The 18477-nt window shown below is 32.8% G+C and overlaps 1 protein-coding gene across 2 annotated transcripts; it reads left to right on the plus strand.

The window, feature by feature from the left end:
- Positions 1–3078: 3078 nt before the first annotated feature.
- On the plus strand, positions 3079–6672 carry LOC140746078 (uncharacterized). 2 transcript variants are annotated; one of them, XM_073078075.1, is made up of 2 exons: positions 3079–3267; positions 4239–6672. In XM_073078075.1, exon 2 carries the CDS (start codon positions 4245–4247, stop codon positions 5967–5969), a length of 1725 nt encoding a protein of 574 aa, XP_072934176.1. In that variant the 5' UTR covers positions 3079–3267; positions 4239–4244; the 3' UTR covers positions 5970–6672. The 2 variants fall into 2 exon arrangements, with proteins under 2 accessions (XP_072934176.1, XP_072934174.1); XM_073078073.1 differs by having other exon boundaries at positions 3079–3263.
- Positions 6673–18477: the final 11805 nt, after the last annotated feature.

Genomic DNA, 18477 nt, shown 5'->3' on the forward strand with positions numbered 1-18477 from the left:
TAAGATACACAATAATAGATAGAACATAAAGAATTCCTAGTTCAAATTTTTGTACAAGGGATCAAACATATACATCGAATGTCAATTAATGATTTACTATTTTCACCGTTAATAAAAGACTAATGTAGTACTTACAGAAACATGAAAAAGTCTATTTCATTCAGTACTGAAATTAGATGAAGTTTTACTTAAAAGAAATATCTATCATACAGTTTTCTGAATTCTAAGAAGCTATTGAAGGATTTGAATCCATCCATCTAATCTTAAATCCATTAATCGATGTAGGCCTCGTTTTGCCCTGCTTGATAACTGTGAGTGTTGGTGACAGTCTGGAGGATGTTACTGCCCTTTCCCTGGACTTATTCCCTTGTAATCTCATGTGATATTCAGGGGAAGACAGATTGTTACTATGGTTGTTGGTCAGATGCAAGTTATTAATAGTTAGAACAAAGCCGAAATGCTTAACTCTTGTATCATTACTCTCTTGTACTATGCTCTCTTTAGCAAACACTAGCTTTGCTGTTTATCATAACTTTTGGTGACATTATCTCTTACTGAAGCTCAATCATTTCTTCTTGCATAATCAATTTAAATTTTTTGATATTTTTTCCTTGATCACACGAGAAATCCGGTGTTATATTATTTTTGATTGAATATAATTTTCGATGATAATCGATAAAAGGAAATGTTTTTTTAGAACTTATAATATACTAAGGAATTAATACACTCCGACAGTGCAAAGGATGTGATATATTGTATAAATGTAACCAATATAGTATTAAAACACCTAAAAAGTAGGATTTCAATTATATGCACAATTTGAAAAGGAAAAAAATGAAAAAATATTTTGGTAACAACATTACGTAGTAGTTCTAGCAGATAGCTGATAGAAGTGTATTGTTACGGCGTGTGTAAATTGAAATTTTGAATGGTAATCGTAAAATATGTTATAATTATCTTAAAACACTTGTAGTCCCGCTGATGGGCACGGGTTTACTCCCATAATATACGCGTTTAGTGGGTTATCTTTGTAGTTTGTGGAGATAACTCCACGGCACGTACGATTTCCCTCGATGTTTTCATTGTTCGTTAAATTATTGAAGTGAACATCATTATGTTGTAATAAGAACATGACATCGAGAAGTCAGATTTTTCAGGAATTGACATGACATTATTGCTAATATATTTAAAGATGTTTTTATCTTTGTGTTAATGTTCATTACTCTGATTTGATGATGATTAGTGCATTTACGATTTTAAGGGTTTTAGCAGACATGCTACCTTTGCATCGTCGATAGACGATAATCCATCCATTTTTTTGCCCACCTCTGATCGAAATTTGACCGTTTCTACCATATAGAAATTGTTAAAAGACGATCTTTGGTGTGCAAAATATTGAATAGATTAGTTGAGTATTTATTAATAAGAGTAGTAGGTACTTTTTGGAAGTTAGATGAAGCAATCAGACGCTAAATCTGTACCGTTTAAGATCGAGCCGCTTCTTTTGAACGCTCATTGCAGCAATTTAACTCGTATAGGTAACGCATCGTCGAAGACATCTCCAAAACGCGAATCGCCGATACTAAAAGTAGCCAGTCTGCTAGGGCCGTAAAGCATTTTACTTAGTAGTGATACCTGTATATAATTTGTGTTCTGTACTTAATTTTTTTAATGTTTCTATATCTTAATTTAATATTTTAATAAAAGTACTACATTGATTTCGTGTACCCTCACAAAATTATTTTTTACATTTTTGATAACTTACATAAAAAATATTTATCAGTACTTATCACAGCTTATAATTGGTTTTGTCTTCATGAGTTTTATAAATATTATTTTGTATATACGCCTATGTTATTATGTGTTAAGTGAAGTTTTCTCATTAATTATTATCATTATTTAACTTCAATCAACCTTAGAATTGCAATGGCTTAAGTTCAAATACAATCAATGCAATTAAGCAAATTATGCAAAGATACATATTAATCTGGCGTGTTACTTACATATTCCTATCAATCCAGAATTTAAAGTAGTTTAAATTTTTTACGGTACCATCTATTTTACGGTAATAACCGGGAACGTATGTTGATTTACATAGTTTAGTATTTTTTTAAAGGTGTCTGTATAAAAGGCAGTTTATCTATGTTTTTCACTTACGTCATTGCAATTCTAAACATATTAACTGCATAATAATGACAATTACAGCATAATATCATTATTTTTTGTACATTTGGTGTTTGTATTTACTTTAGCTAGGCTTAAGACGGTGATGGCACCTGTCAATATATTAGAAAACCTACTTAAGGCTTAGTACTTCATGTTAGGCGTTTCAATGTTATCCTATCGAGTTTTGTGATATGTTTTATTGTACGTAGTGAGTTTTGGTTCTGGGAACCTTATGTGATTTAGTTAGCAATAAAAAGATTATTTGTTGTAACTTTTGTTTTTATTTGCCTCGATTGTTATAAAACTGGTTATCTTGTGATGCGATACATTACATAACCATTTATATTGGTATAAACATCTTTTATATATCTAGAAAAATAAATACAAAACCTTAGAAAATACGATAAGCAGTTTATATGAATTAAAAAAAACAAGTTTCTAATTATTTATCATACAGAAAAAAAAGGAAATATAAGCTTGAAAACTGTACTACCATACCATATTAGCAAAATTCAATTTAAAGAAAAGATAAATAATTTGGCAATTATCTTGAAATTTTTAAAAGCAACACTATTTTCATTACGGATGTATTTAAAGTATCAGATATATTTTTATATTATAATCCGGTAACATTGATTGATTGTATTATTTGGAAAAACTGGATGGTCTTGTCCGGTAACGTTGATTGATTGTATTATTTGTCTGTATACTCGAAATTTCTACTCCAAAATTCTGGTTTAGGTTCTAGAACAAACATGAAACGGTTATAAAGTTAATAGGTCCCTCACGGCCCATTATGTATATTTTGTGTTAACTTTCATTGAAATGATTAAAATATATTGGTAGATTTTTTAGTTTATATAATGGCAACGTCAGTTGCTTTGCTGTCAATCTCAACTCAAGTGTCAAAAATAACCGTCTCGTAGCACCTGCCGGAATTGAATTACGATCGAATTTTGTTTACAGAAACTTTTATTTATGAATGAAAAGTGTTGAAATAAGTAACCTACTAACATTAAAATCGTAGGATACGTTGTGTTTAGTGATTTACGCTATATTTCGTTCGTGTTACGAAATCATTTACGCCATTTAAATGAGTAAGTATATATGTTTTATTTTACTACAAACAATGTGTCGCATTTTCTTATTAATGAATGATATGTGACTCTTTTTTGTTTTAATTTATATTTACGAGCATTTACGTATAATATAACACGCATTTTTAAAGAGTTGAATAGTTTTTAATATATGAAAACTGCATTATAAAGTAGTCGTGATTGTGAAATAAATTCAAATTTACTACAATCGTAAGCTTTATTTCTTTGACTTTTACTGTGTGTTTTTAATAAGAAAGTTTATAGCATTAATTTGTAAGATATATGGAATAATTAAAAATAAAAAGTAACAAAACATAAGAAAGATGTACTCGCCTTTCATAATTTCAAAGTTTCACGCTTTCCTTATTGTAAATTCAATTTGGCTAAACTGTACTTTGTCATTGTGTCATTTATATAGAATTGATTGGTTAGGTTCTGGTAAGACGGTTTAATCAATACAAAAAAATAGGCATCTAGCGAAGGGGGGTTCCGTCAACCTTAGTATACTCAAATTCTACTTTTAAATTGATGTTTTAATTTAATGAATTGTATCACTTATATAGAATTGGTTGGTTAGGTTCTGGTTAGACGGATTAATCAATACAAAAAAACAGGAACATTGCGAAGCAGAGTTCCGTCGACCTTAGTACCATCAAATTCTAGGTTTAAATTGCCGTTTTAATTGTTTCAGAACTAGCTTATAGAGTATATATGTAGGGTGAGATGGAGGGGGTTGGTTTCTTTCAATATCATGTTAATCCCCTAATTTTTTAGTCTTAATTCCTAATGAAATACGTAGGTAACCTCAAAATCTTAAAAAAACATTTAAAACAGGGGAAGTTAGTAAGACCTCCTCACCCAAAATCAACATCAAATTCAACGGGTCATAAAGTACAGTTTTACCTTCAGTTCTATATGTCTAGTATTAGATCATATAGTACTAAATTAACATTAAAAATGTTCCCTTCTTTACAGTATACCATGGACCCGGTTGACAACAATCAATTTGAAGTAAAACCCACAAGCAAAAGGAAGATAGCAACACTCGGCCCAAATGTCTATTTGAACCCTGCTCTAGACCTACTAGCTAACGAGGACCCCATGTGCAACACGGCAATGGAAATAACACCAAATAAACGCAGAAAACGAACCACGAGCTGTAACATTACCACATTTGAGAACACAGCCCTTGATTTGGGTATCAGTAAGGCAGCTGTCAATGAGTTTCTGGCCCGAGAACTCGAAAATGTTAAGAAGAATGTCCGCAACTATGAAACACCTATAAAACTGCCTAAAACTAATTTAGTAGCATGTGATATTCATGAACCTGTATACACAAATTTATCAACTAACTTATCCAATTCATCTTTACCTATAGTGGCTACGGAAACTGTTTTGCCTGATTCCTCTATGCCAACAGAATGTGCCTTAAATGAAAATATTTCCAACATAGACAGTAATATGAATGATGTTGAAATGGATTCTGGTATTTCAGTTTTGGACCAAAAATCCTCCAACACAAACACTTTGGATAAAATTGATCTGTCCGCTATCAACTCTTCTGTCCAAGCAAATGTTACTAACCAAATAATTGTTAATAATACAAGCAATTTAAGCCTAAGTTTCATTGATAAACTAGCTCTAGATTCTCCTTGTGCGTCTAACCAATCATTGTACTTAGATGACGATTTAAATGAAAGTAATATTATGGAAATCAAAACTATAACGATAATAACTAAAAAGAAACTCGTCTCGAAAAAGAACACTAACCCATTCTTAGATCCTAATTTAAAAGTAAATATAAACGATGGAGTCGAGAACCCATTTCTCGATACAAATATTTCGAAATCTGAATTAGAGTATAATGTTGAGGCATTAAATAGACCAGTTGAAACTCAAATTGCTCAAACAACTGATTTAGTACCGCGAAGATTGTTTACATCTGACACAAACAGTACCATTTCAACAGTAAATGAATCTGGTGAAAATGAATATGAAAATATTGATAATTATCGAGCTGAAAGTCCGATTTACGAAAACGTAGGGGACGATACGATTGACAGTTATAATAAGCAAAGTAAAATCTTAGGATGTGATGTGTCCCAGTTTAGTGCTATAGACATCATGAACTTGAACAGACTGAATCAAACGAATGCGTCAAACGAATCCACGGATAGCAAGAGAGATCTAAAAAAGCAGATTTTAAAAGCGAGTAATAAATTATCGAAAAAAGTATTCAAAACTTTGAAAAAGACGTTCAAAGGTGAAAAAGCAGATAATAATGTTACTCTAAATCCTTATGAAGTACCAAGAAAAGCGCCTAAACAAAAGGCAGCTCCCAAAGAATCGGGAATAGAGAATCCCGCCTTAAACTTAGACAATTCAGACGAAATTGAGATCGAGGAAATTGAGGACGACGAACATCAATACGAAACTATCAAAACTATAAGGAATACGCGACTAAATATGAATGTAACGCCGTTGAAAGAAAGAGTCAACGAAAATATAGACATTTCACATAATAAGACTAATACGCCAGGTAAAAAAGTAAGATTTGATTCAACTTTGAACCGCGAGAAGATTATCACAGGGGATAGTTTTGATTGTGATATACAAAGTCCGGGGTTTGATTCCAAGATCGACAGATATCACGATGAATTGGAAAATTGTATCAATGAGAGGAAGTTCTTGCAGCAAAATATGTGATATCTTTCTACACCAGTAGAATGTACTTAAATCATACTGAACTAACTAGGAGGAAACGCTTCATAATCTATCTTAAAAATTACACCATTTTAGGGTATAGTAACATATCTATAGAGGTTTCCACTAATTACTAGTAAATAGTAAGAGATAAACATTAATATTTTTGATCAATTTAATTTTTTGCTATCATGCAGATATACATTACAACTCTGAAAATGGCAGTTTTAAATTACAAGTTGTAGTTTCGCTAGCGGTCGACATCATTTTTATTTATTTTTTCTTTCCTTATTAATTTAAATAAGGTACATAATAATGTTATTATTTATAAATATACTTTTAGTATGTGATAGTATATAATCATTTTAGATTAAGTGTTTTGATACATATTCATGTGATTTGTATGTAAGTATTATATCTTGCCACTTTCGGTAAAATCTACCCAAAATATAATAAAATCCAAAGTTTTTGTACCAAATGGTTGTACTTAATATTTATTAATTTATTTATGATTAGTCATTTACAATTCAGTGTAATCTTATAGTAAAGGTAAAATAGTTATGTGGTAAAATATAATTAAAATATTTGTTTAATTAAATATGTGTGTATACCTGACAGCAGTTATTTGTTACATAAATAATATTTAAAACTAGATTTCCTATGTTTGAGGCTATTTTGTTTCATAATAATAATATGAAACCTACAGTTTTTTCATTAAATAACGTAAAAAAGTTGTAAATATCATTTTTACAATATGCTTAATGAATAATGAACTTTTTTATTTATATACTTCAATTAAAAACATGATATTCAAAATGAAATAAAATTAATTTATATGTTATTTAAAGATATAGTAACTTTGAGTAGTATTAATTTCTTTAATTTTATTGTTTTATTCTAAGTCAATATAGAATAAGTTTTTTTTTATTTATTCATAAATTCTTGCCAAATAAATCGTTTAAATTAACAAATTGTTGTTTATTATGAAAATATTTTGTAGTTATGTTGTACCAAAACCTACCAACTTTAGAAGGATAAACAGAGACAGTGTTAATTTTTTTATAATATAGGAGTAGCAGACGAGCATGCAGTCCACCTGATGGTAAGTGGCTACTGCCTCCCATAGACATCTGTAATCAACCCCAGATATGACTAGATTTTCCTACTTGAGGTCGGCCACAGACGAGCCGCTACCCCTGATGACTAAGTTGGAACGCCTCGGAAAAATATGTCTCTTTTACAACACCCTGCAAACCAGAACACAGCTGGTGTTGTGAGGCAGAAATAGGCGGTGGTGCCCGCCGGAGTCGAACCACAAAGGGTTCTACCTTGGTGGTATGCAATTTTTTTTTAAATAATTTATTTTTACGCTCAGGCTGCCATTTCAATATTTCTTGTGTTGTGTGTGCCACAGACACTGATGCAAATATCCAGTTTAAAAACAGATTCTGAAATTCTTATCATGTGTTTGGCCACGGATTTAACCCGAAACTCACTGCTTCTCAGACCGATATAGTCGCGGGTCGCGGTTAAGTGCAAGCCGCAAAAATATTCCTTTTTCCCACCAAAACAATAAAAGTTTGGAAAATCCAAAAGTGCACGACTCATAATGCTTATTTAATTATGAAATATAAAAAAAAAAAAAAAACTTAAGTCGTTCAAAATTAATTGCCGAAAAACAGCTGTAGTAGGAAGAAGGTACAGCACAAGCGCCCCTGGTGGAATAAATGTACATAATATATATAGATATACCGTGAACCTATCAAGGCTATAATAATATAAATAGCCGCCAAAATGAAGCGAAAAAAATTTTTCGATCGTAAAGCACTCTCTGATGCTTCGCATCATGAGTCGTGCAATAAATATCCTAGAATTCCATAGTATCTTAACCAATCAAGTCACAAGTATTACCAATTGAGCTAATCCGGATTGTCCTTGCGTGCAATTGCACGCAGGAAATGCGCAAATACGGCGAGATTGGCGCTGGGATTATTGCTTGGACTGCAGATGTTGTACCGAGAATCTTCTGGAATTAGGGCTACCGGCAGATGGAACGTCACCCACGTATTAGTAGACGTAGTTATAACACGCATGGCATGTTAGGCAGCGGTGGTGGAACACGAAAGTTCTGTGACTTTTCAAAAACTAAAAGTTAATATTCACTTGTAAACTATGTAAATATACGTCAATTTTAACTTGCTAATTTACTACAGAAACCAGATTATAATCCAATATTTTGAAGCAATCCGGGTTATTTGGTCATGGGGCTAGGAAGTGGTAGGATCTCCTAAGTAGCTAGGAGGGCTGTTGGTAATCGCAACTAAATTCTGTTTTCTTAAAATTATTTATGTAAAAGTAAAGTATATAAATAAAGTATTGTTGAGTAGTAGTTTCGCATATAAATTTATTAAAAGTAAACCTTTGTAGTTCGACTTCAGCGGCTCCACCGCCACACATATTACTACCTAATAAGAGCCATGTTAAGCGTTACGATGTTCTGGTTTGAAGAGTGTGGTAAATGAGATATACTATTCTGAGACATTCCACCTTAGTTCTCAGGGATAGCGGTGCATCTGTAACCGACCTCAGGTAGGAATTTAATCTATCTGGGTTTGATTACAGATGTCCATGGGCGGCAGTATCCACTTGCCATCACGTGGACTGCATGCTCGTCTGCTACTCTTATAATATAAAAAAACAATCTTAAAAATAAGTGACAACCCTACCTGCCCCCGCCATTTAATAGATTAATGGTCGTAGGGGTTAAGAACGGAGGCAGTGTAGATAATGAACTTGTTTGTTACGGAAGTTGCACAATATAAGCCTACGTGTCATCAGTGTAAAGTTTGTAAAGCAGTACCCGCAGTTCTTTCAAAAACGAGAGGAGTGCCTCCAACGATATCAGAGTCGACAGAAAAACAAATTATTATTACCAACTGCCAAACTTAAAATTTATAGCACTGGTCCCAATTTCATGTGCGTAAAAATTTATAATAAATTGCCAGAAAATATAAGATCAAACAAAAACGACAAGGAGTTCTACGCCAACTTAAAGGAATTATTAATAAAAAATGCATATTACAAATTAAGCGAATATTTAGAAAACTAAAATACGAAACAAATAAAATTATTATTATTATTAACAAAGAAATAAATACTAATTAAATTAAATAATATTGTAAATCTGACATCAATGTTTATTTGTAAATATAAATCGGCCGCTCTCATATTCATTGCTACACCCACTGTGGGTGATGATTTTTATAAAACAATTGTAAAACCATGATTGCAATAAAGTATTCAGTATTGAGTATTGAGTGTGGTCAAATGTGGTCAGTAATAATATTAAATCATAGATTTAAGATTGTTACTGACCACATTTATGTAAGACATTGTTTTTATTAAAACTTAAATGAAGTAATAGTTACAATATAATATATATTTAACTTGCCTACTTAACTGAAATAACTAGTTTGAGTTGTTTTCATTTATGTTAAAAAAAACATTTTTTATTTGTATCCTATTAATACGTGTGTGTCCATTAGTGTTTTAATATATTATTTAAGATCTTAAGAGATATTGTCACTGAAAGCAGAAATACTTTCTGTTTTCAGTGACAATATCTCATACATAATTACTTTTATTTAAAACCCATTTGTGTTGACTTCCTCACTATCATTTTAGAACTAGACCTGGCTGACCATGACCACAGATAATAAAAATTATTTTACATCTACTTGATCGCCAGACTTGGCCTTGCATTATATAAATTATTTTTAAACATAAATCATCATAACATGAGTTCCTTGTTGATAAAAATAAATTGATGGAATATTGTTTTATAAGCCATAATGGACGGCAAATGGCTTTTTATTGCCAGAATCGATTTTTATTAGCGTCTGAGGCGTATCATTGAGACGTTTGAAAATAAGTAGTCATAAATGTTTAACATATATGAACATACCCTTGATTTTTAAAGTTTCTAGGGATTTTTTTCGTAGATCGACTGAGGAGCTACTGCCATATCTGTTTCCTGCCTAATAACAACAGTCTGAAGCACCGCTGTGTTGTGGTTTGAACTTTGAAGGTATGTGGTAATTTTATATGTCGTATAGATACCAAACATATCTGAAAAACTTGCAATAATTACTAGCCAACCTCGTGATGTTTCCAAACGCCACAATACAAGTATTATTACCACGCTTTTATTAGCTTGACCTGTATGTATGTAACAGAATCTTTAAACTCGATTTTTACCCAATTTAAACGGTCCGATTAATATAAAATTTTGAACACTTATGAAGAACCGATGACAATACACGATTTTAATAATTTTATCCCATTCACCTCATTAGGATCGCCAGGAATTAGGATTAATGATTTTACTTGTGCGATTTTAGCGTGGTTTTTAGTTTTTAAACTATAATTATAATTTGAAAATTCAATAATTGTGTATAAGTGTGCCTTATTTACATTACAGCACCCATGGGAAGACAATAACTATGCTCATTCCGATATAACGTTATTTGTTTAATAATGTTATTGCTTTTTGTTTCTTGCTCCATTATTCTTGCCTGGAAGTCATAAATACTGTGTGGCACTTTTGTTTGATCTGTTGATTGTGTGGGCGGTACAACTTCATCAATGCAATATTGTGGGTTGAAGTCGCCCGGGATTAACTTGAATTTTCTGCTGTAGAAATATGTCGACGCGGAAATAAGTTTGTAAAATGGTTTCCCTGTTGGTAGGTAGAAATAATTATGTCCCTGTAGTCCCGGAACTAGAACAGGGCTACCTGCCTGTCGTAAGAGGCGACTAAAAGGAGGCGAGGATTTCGGTTGTGTTTCATCGGATATCCCGGAGTTCTCTACCAAGCGCTGAGGACGGCCACCAGGGGGGGATTTAGTGTGGTAAAAATCCCACATAACCTGACGTCGCTCCCACATCGTCGGTTAGTTTTTGGGGTTACCCCTAAAAAAAAAGTACAAATAATGCAACAAATAAAATGCAAATCTTTTATTTTGTCTGATTTTATATAAGTTTGATAAAAAGAAAGGGTGCTTTCCTTGTTTTTTCTGTTCCATGGTGCTTTCCCTTTTGTTTCTTTTTAAACAATATAAGGTCTTAACAGGTTAAAGCAGAATGTCCCTCTAGATGCCTCCAGGCTCGAAGCGATTTGCAATATTTTAAAAATTATATACATTTAGTACTGTTAAAACGGCGGGAAAAATCATTACAAATTGGGATCAATTTTATTCATTTTACATATTACAGTTATTTATTCGTACGTGTGAAATACACCTAAAATAGATACACATCACATGATTGTGTAATTAGTAATTATATGTGCAAATAGTGTACAAATAATAATTTTATCGTAAGCTATGGAAGTAAGCCACATTAAATAACACAATTTGTTGAGTTTGCAAACATTTGCTTCATTAATTAGGCAATTTTGGTTTATAGAAGCTTTGTGTAAAGAGCTCTATTGTCTTTGAATCTTCTATTTTAAATGACTTAAATGTATGCGTAATACGATGTTGACAGTGTATAATTTTAAATGTCTAAAAATATCAAATATTATATATGGATGCTTTTAATTTTCTGTAGCAAATTCGTGTATAATTTATTTATCGTTATTTTTGTCTCAGACACCTTGTAAAAATAATGTAAGATAAAGATAAAAATGTGAATTTTGTTTCGTGAGGTAGCCATAGCACACATGTGTGCAATAGTCGAGCGAACGGTCATATTCGGTTTATAGCACATAAGTGTGCAATAGTCGTCGGAGAGGTTAAAGGATTAAATTATATGTAAATAAGTGACTCTTGACAACCAAATATTATCGTTGTTTATATATCGTACTTTGTTGAATCTAAAACTTTTTACCTACGATATATCTAGGTATTTGGATTCGAGAAAAATATATGTACCAAGGGGCTTACCACCATCTTTTAAAAACCATCATAGTTCAGGAAAGTTTTATTTCAATATTGTATCAATATTATTTTGTTTCTTACCACGACCTCTTTAAAACAGTATTGTTTTATTCCTGCCGAGTAATGTAAAATAATGAGTAATTTGTCTATTGCTTATCCAAGAGGAAACGAGACATCGAAACTAGTGTCATCTCTTTCGCACCACGGTCTTCATTGTACTCCAACATACGCAGTTGAACAAACTTAAACCCTTATTCATTTTTCGCTTATCCATTGTATAAAACCAACTGAAATTGTCAAGTTTTGCTTAAAAAATTAATTTCCTGCAAAAAAAGAAATGAATAATTTCGACCGACATCATACAAAACTGCTTATTGTAATATTGTAAAGACAATCTTACTTTAATTGAAATTTCGTACTACAACTCGGTAGTACAAAATTTCAATATATGATTAAAGTAATATTGTTTTAAGAGATAGTAGTAGGCCCCCAGAACTTTTTGGCAAAAGGGCCGAGTTATGTGGGACTCTTACATGCTACACCTTTTCGGTGGTCACAATGCGCAGGAAAACTCTTCCCAGAGCAATTAGCTTACATTTTTACTCCCTTGAATATGCACGATAACTTTTAGCCACAATTAGTTATCATCTACCCAAAGACACATATATTGAGCAATTTGATTCCCCCTCATTAGGTTCCTGTATTAGAAAAAAATCTAGCCGAGAAAATAGCTAAATTCGTAACAGAACCCGCGCATTAAGAAAACTGTCTCATCGACGTTTTAGCGGTAAAAAGGAGAAATTATCTAATGAACCGTGTCCACGAGGTTTTCCCAGAATACCCAATTGCGTTATAAATAGAAAATCGATGAGCAGCGAATTATTAATGTGACCAGGCGCCTGCAACGACGGTGACCTACGGATTCGTAAATAATTTATAGCGATTGAGGCAATGATATGAGTTTTTAATAATTTAAGCATCAAACGAGTATGCAGCCGTTATAAATAATCCTATCAAATGATTACCTACCAAAGATTAAAATTTGACAATGTCCAGTATGAAAAAATGTCAATGTGCGATCTTTAGGAGGCAAAACATTAGATAGATGGATAATTAATAACGGGCATTAATTTTAGGTGCCCATCGTCGCCCACAGACATCCGTAACTAACTTAGAAGGTGGTAGAACCCTTTGTGGTTCGACTCCGGCGGCACCACCGCCACACCTATTTCTACCTAATAACAGAATTAGACGCTGCTGTGTTCCGATTAGAAGGGTGTGGTAAGGGAGACCTACTTTTCCGAGGCGTTCCAGCTTAGTCCTCAGGGGTAGCGGCGCATCTGTGCCCGACCTCAGTTAGGAATATCTAATCCTATCTGGGATTGATTACAGATGTTCATGGGCGGCAGTCACTTACCATCAGGTGGACTGCATGCTCGTCTGCTACTCCTATATTATAAAAAAAAACTCCATATAGAACAGGCGTTCTTCTACAATTCTACATGAAGCTAATCACAGATTGCAACTCCTGAGAGCTAAGATGATCGCCTCCTAAATAAGTCAGCTAGCATCCACATTCCACACCCTTCAAGCAAATGCAAGAACTAGGTAGGTACCCTCGATAGGTACTATGTTTGTTCTACTACCTTTCAAATTAATAGATACTGTTTACGGCTTTAGCTAATATATTAGAAATAAATAAAATTAAGAGAGAGAGTGAGAGAGAAAACGAATAAGTCGAATCCTATACTCGGCCTGCCCCCTCTCCGAGCGCTACGCACTATAGCAAAAGTGTCGTGAGGATTTTTCGTGACGCTCGCCTAGCCCCCTTACCCAGCGTACCGCGCGATAAGGAATAAATCGCTTCGTTCCAATAAATCAAATCAAATCAAATCAACATTTTTTATTCAAAATAGGTTCTTTACAGAGCACTTTTTGAATGTCAAACTACCACCACTTCACAAGGTGTTTCGTTATGGAGAATAAGGGAATAAAGAGAGAAACAAGAATAAATAAAGGAGATAGACAGGTAATTTTATACATTTCGCGGTAAAAATAAGGTCTACAAGTTGTCAAAAAGTCTGTAGCTTACAGATCCTGGCTGTATTTAAACCCAGTCCACGCAATTGAGTCCAAACGTGTCGGGAAAAGTAATTTGAACAAGGGTTGTGGAATACACTTCCGGTTACGTCATACTATGCACCCCATGTAGGGTTGATAGTATTTCAAATTTAATAATGGTGGATTGTAAAACTGAAGATTTTTATTTATGTAATTCAAACTGTAATCGGTAAATGGATGTGTAATGCACAAGTTATGCACAAATAAAATCAAAAACTAATGAAATGATAATGAAAACTTTTGATGATAAGTAAAAAATGATAAGTAAAGATACTTCGCCGCATTGAAATGAAATGAAGCCACAAAAGGCTGATTTGTCAGTTTGTTTTTTGAATTCTTGCCAAATAAAAAACATTTTTAGAGAAAATTTACGAATAAACAACTAAAGCTGCGTAGTAAATTACGTTATTTAGTATAATAAATAGATAAGTTTTTCAAATATTTTTGGGATATTTTAGCACGGAGACGTGGCAAAACTTTTTTACGCAACTACTTAAATTCTCAAAACTGATTACATTTTTTTGTTAGGAGTGAGTAATCTTTACTAATCTATGGGTTCATAGATTAGTAAAGGTAAAAATAATTTCTTTGGCTACAAGGTGTGGCAAATGTACGAGTACCTACGGGTGATGGTATGGAAAACCTTTTCACATGGGTTTTTTACATCTTAATGAAAGGGGGTGATAAAAGATAATATCTATTGGAAAAGTATTTTCTTTTGATTTTTAAAACATATTTATAAAAAAAAATACAAAACAAAAACACCAAAAATAAAAAATAAAAAAATATTATTCATATTTTTTTTATTACAACCCTAGTGCGGTCGTTCAACCCCATAACCGCATGGAGGAATTCTCTCTGAGATGGGACAATAATGGTGGCACATATTCAGAGATATTTAGGTTAATCTTTTACATGATACGTGAAAGTATTGCTGTACTTTGAGAATCTTTATTTAGACTGACTTATTTTTATAAATCAACATAAGTCAGTCAACTTTTATGTTTTTTAATTATAAGTTTACCTACTCCGCAGTCTAATCCAACGACACTTCATATTTTAAAATTCATCCACCCATTTCAGCTGTTGGACTTGAAAAGCATTCCCCTTGGTATAGTCCGTGCCAAACTGCTAGTCCGCTCTGAAGTGGTTGCGAGCAGGTGTAGTCATACAATTTGCTATGGCGACGCGATTTATTTCTATACTCAGAGCGGACTAGCAATTTTACGCGGACTACCGTCCCGTAAAAATAAATAAAATGTATTGCTGTTAAGCTACATTAACGATTTACATTTAAAGGTGGTAAACTTCTTCGTGGCTTGACAATGAAGATACCACAGCCATTCCTATTACTGCTTAATAATAGCACAGTAGAGCTGCTGTGTTCTGGTTTTTAATATATGGTAAAAGGTATTTATACAAAGCAATCTAACTTTGTCCTCGAGAGTAATAAGACATCTGTGGCCGAGCTCAGCTAGGACTCCCAATCCTATCCAAGATTCATTATAGATATCCAGCAGCAGTGTGGCACTGGTCATTATCAAGTCTATTTATAAAAATCGTTCTTCTTGAAGCAGCGTTGCGACTTATACATGCGTACCTACTTTAATCCTTGTCTTCAATCTTTCCATCAAATTTTGTTTATTGTGTGCTGTGGGACAAAAAAAGTACAAATCATACTAACGGATGAGAACAGATATCCAAGGAAAATCAAATATCCACAAGGAAATTCCCATAGTAAAATATAATATTGTACGCAAATTCCAGATATATTTGGGTCACACTCCGAAAATAGCGTTTATAAATGTGTTTATCGGGAACAGCTATATTACGGGCTTATTTTGTTTTCATTAGGATCGCAAATCGCCCACGCCTCGGACCGTTTACCTGTATATGATATTATGATGTTATTCCAATAATAACTCCATATTCATACATCTTATATATAAAATTCTCGTGTCACAATGTTAGTTAACGTACTCCTCTGAAACGGTTTTACAGATTTGCCGGGTACCGTTACCGAGTACTTTTGCAGTCGATCTCAAGTAGGAATTCTATCTTTTCATCAAGGACATCATTTTACAACATGAAAAATCTTCGGTAACTTAGTAGTAAACGAGCGTGCAGTCCTGATGGTAAGTAGTCACCGCCGTCCATTGACGTCATGATCAGAGGTCTTACCTGAATCTGGTCCCTTACCATGAGTTTTCAAAACGTCCCACAATTTTAGGTTACGTTTACTCAATCCATTATTCTGTTCCGTTTGCTTCAGTAGACTGAGTAAACGTAACTATAAGTGTTCAAGTATTTTTGTCTTCGTTCGGAAAAAAGAGAGACAAAACATATAGCGCCATTTTGTCAATTTAGACATTTAATGTTACGTTACTGACACTATAGTTTTTGGTACAATCCGCTAGGGGCCCTGATTGGAATCTGTATGGGCAAATACGTAAACAAATACCAAAACAGTCATATTTGTCAAAACGTACAAACTCATGGTAAGGGTACTGATTACAGATGCGTTGCCGGGACTAAGATAGTACAAGATAGTAGTAAGATAGTATAGTGCCTTACATGCAAGTCAGCCGGCATCCGCAAAATGTATCACTAAAGAAGCACCTGTATTAGCTTCAACTGCATATTAAGTATACTTCAAGTGCATCTATATTAATGTGTTAGCAACGACGGTAGAAGAAAGAACATTTAATTGTCAATTGAGGGTATTAACTAAAATATAGGCGTATAAAAGGGCACTGTAGATTGCCTTCTGGGTAGTTATTTTCCGATTGTTGTAAAGAACGTTACTCCGCCACTTTTGCTGTCGAATCTACAATTTGTATGCTTACTTGTTCTTTTGTTAACTTTGTAAAGTAAAAATGTTCTCGGTTTATAACATAGATTAGTAAAGATTACTCACTCCTAACAAGAAAATGTACCCAGTTTTGAGAAATGAAATAGTTGCGTAAAAAAAGTTTTGCCACGTCTCCATGCTAAAATGTCTCAAAAATATTTGAAATATTTATTTATTTATTATGTAAATTACGCAGTATTAGTTATTTTTTCGTAAATTTTCTCTGAAAATATTTTTATTTGTCAAGAATTCAAAAAAAGAACTTACTAATAAGCCGTTTGTGGCTTCATTCAATTTCTAGGCGGCGAAGTATCTTTACTAATCTATGGTTTATAACGTAACGTTGTTTTAAATTAATTTCCTGACGAGTTTTCCTGACAAATGAGTATTTATTTCAACGTACGTCTATCTTATCTTGTACTAACCATGCATTAATATAAATCATCTCTAACAAAGTGGTGTAATTACGAGTCATTTAATAACAGTCTTCATATTTGCTTCGTTAGGAAAGTGTAACGAACTCTATATTATATTTGATAGAGACCATAGATTAGTAAAGATACTTCGCCGCCTTTAAATTGAATGAAGCAACAAACGGCTTATTAGTAAGTTTTTTTTAAATTCTTGACAAATAAAAACATTTTTAGAGAACATTTACGAATAAATACATAATACTGCGTAATTAATTTACATAATAAATAAATAATTATTTCAAATATTTTAGGGACATTTTAGCACGGAGACGTGGCAAATTTTTTTTACGCAACTATTTCTATTCTCAAAACTGTGTACATTTTCTTGAGTAATCTTTACTTATCTATGATATAGACAAAGAGATTCACGTGTTTTTCTGTTTGCTTGGTCTCGAGATACTCAATTTTCTTTTTTTTTTAAATGAAAATGAAATTTTTCTTTTAGTCCATTGGATTGTAAGTGGCCAGTGCCATATCGTCTGCTCTGAATTTAACCCAAGATTAGTATTGTAGTCATGTCTGCGATGGCTACAGTTGCTTCTGAAGACAAAAATATGAAATAGTTAGTATATGAACTTTTATAAGGTTTTAAATAAATAAACAAAACAAAGGTTAGTAAGTACAACTCTTGGTGGATTAGGTAAAACCCTTCGTGGATTGAGCGTGGAGTCATCATGAGCGATACATCTATTTTGCCGTATATCAGCAATATAGCGCCGCATGTCAGTGGCTACGGCGTAGCAACTATAAATTCGCGGTACACAGTGTCCTGATTCAGTTACAGTAAATAACTAGTTACCTACTTATAATTTACTAGCTGACCCGGCAAACTTTGTACCGCCTCAAAATCTATTTATCAAATATATTTCATTTAAAATATAGCCTATGTTACTCGTGGATAATGTAGCTTTCGAATGGTGAAAGAATTTTTAAAATCGGTCCAGTAGTTTTTGAGCCTATTCATTACAACCAAACAAACAAACAAACAAACAAAGTTTTCCTCTTTATAATATTAGTGTAGATAATCAATGATCGCATACCATAATGATGATGATAGAGAAATAAAACATCTTGAACGATTTTATAGTTTTTACTCTCTCGTTTATGAGTTTAAAATAAAATTATTG

Source organism: Epargyreus clarus, unplaced genomic scaffold, assembly GCF_041222505.1.
Source record: "Epargyreus clarus isolate Ecla_fem2 unplaced genomic scaffold, WU_Ecla_fem_2.2 ptg000012l, whole genome shotgun sequence".
Lineage (NCBI taxonomy): Eukaryota > Metazoa > Arthropoda > Insecta > Lepidoptera > Hesperiidae > Epargyreus > Epargyreus clarus.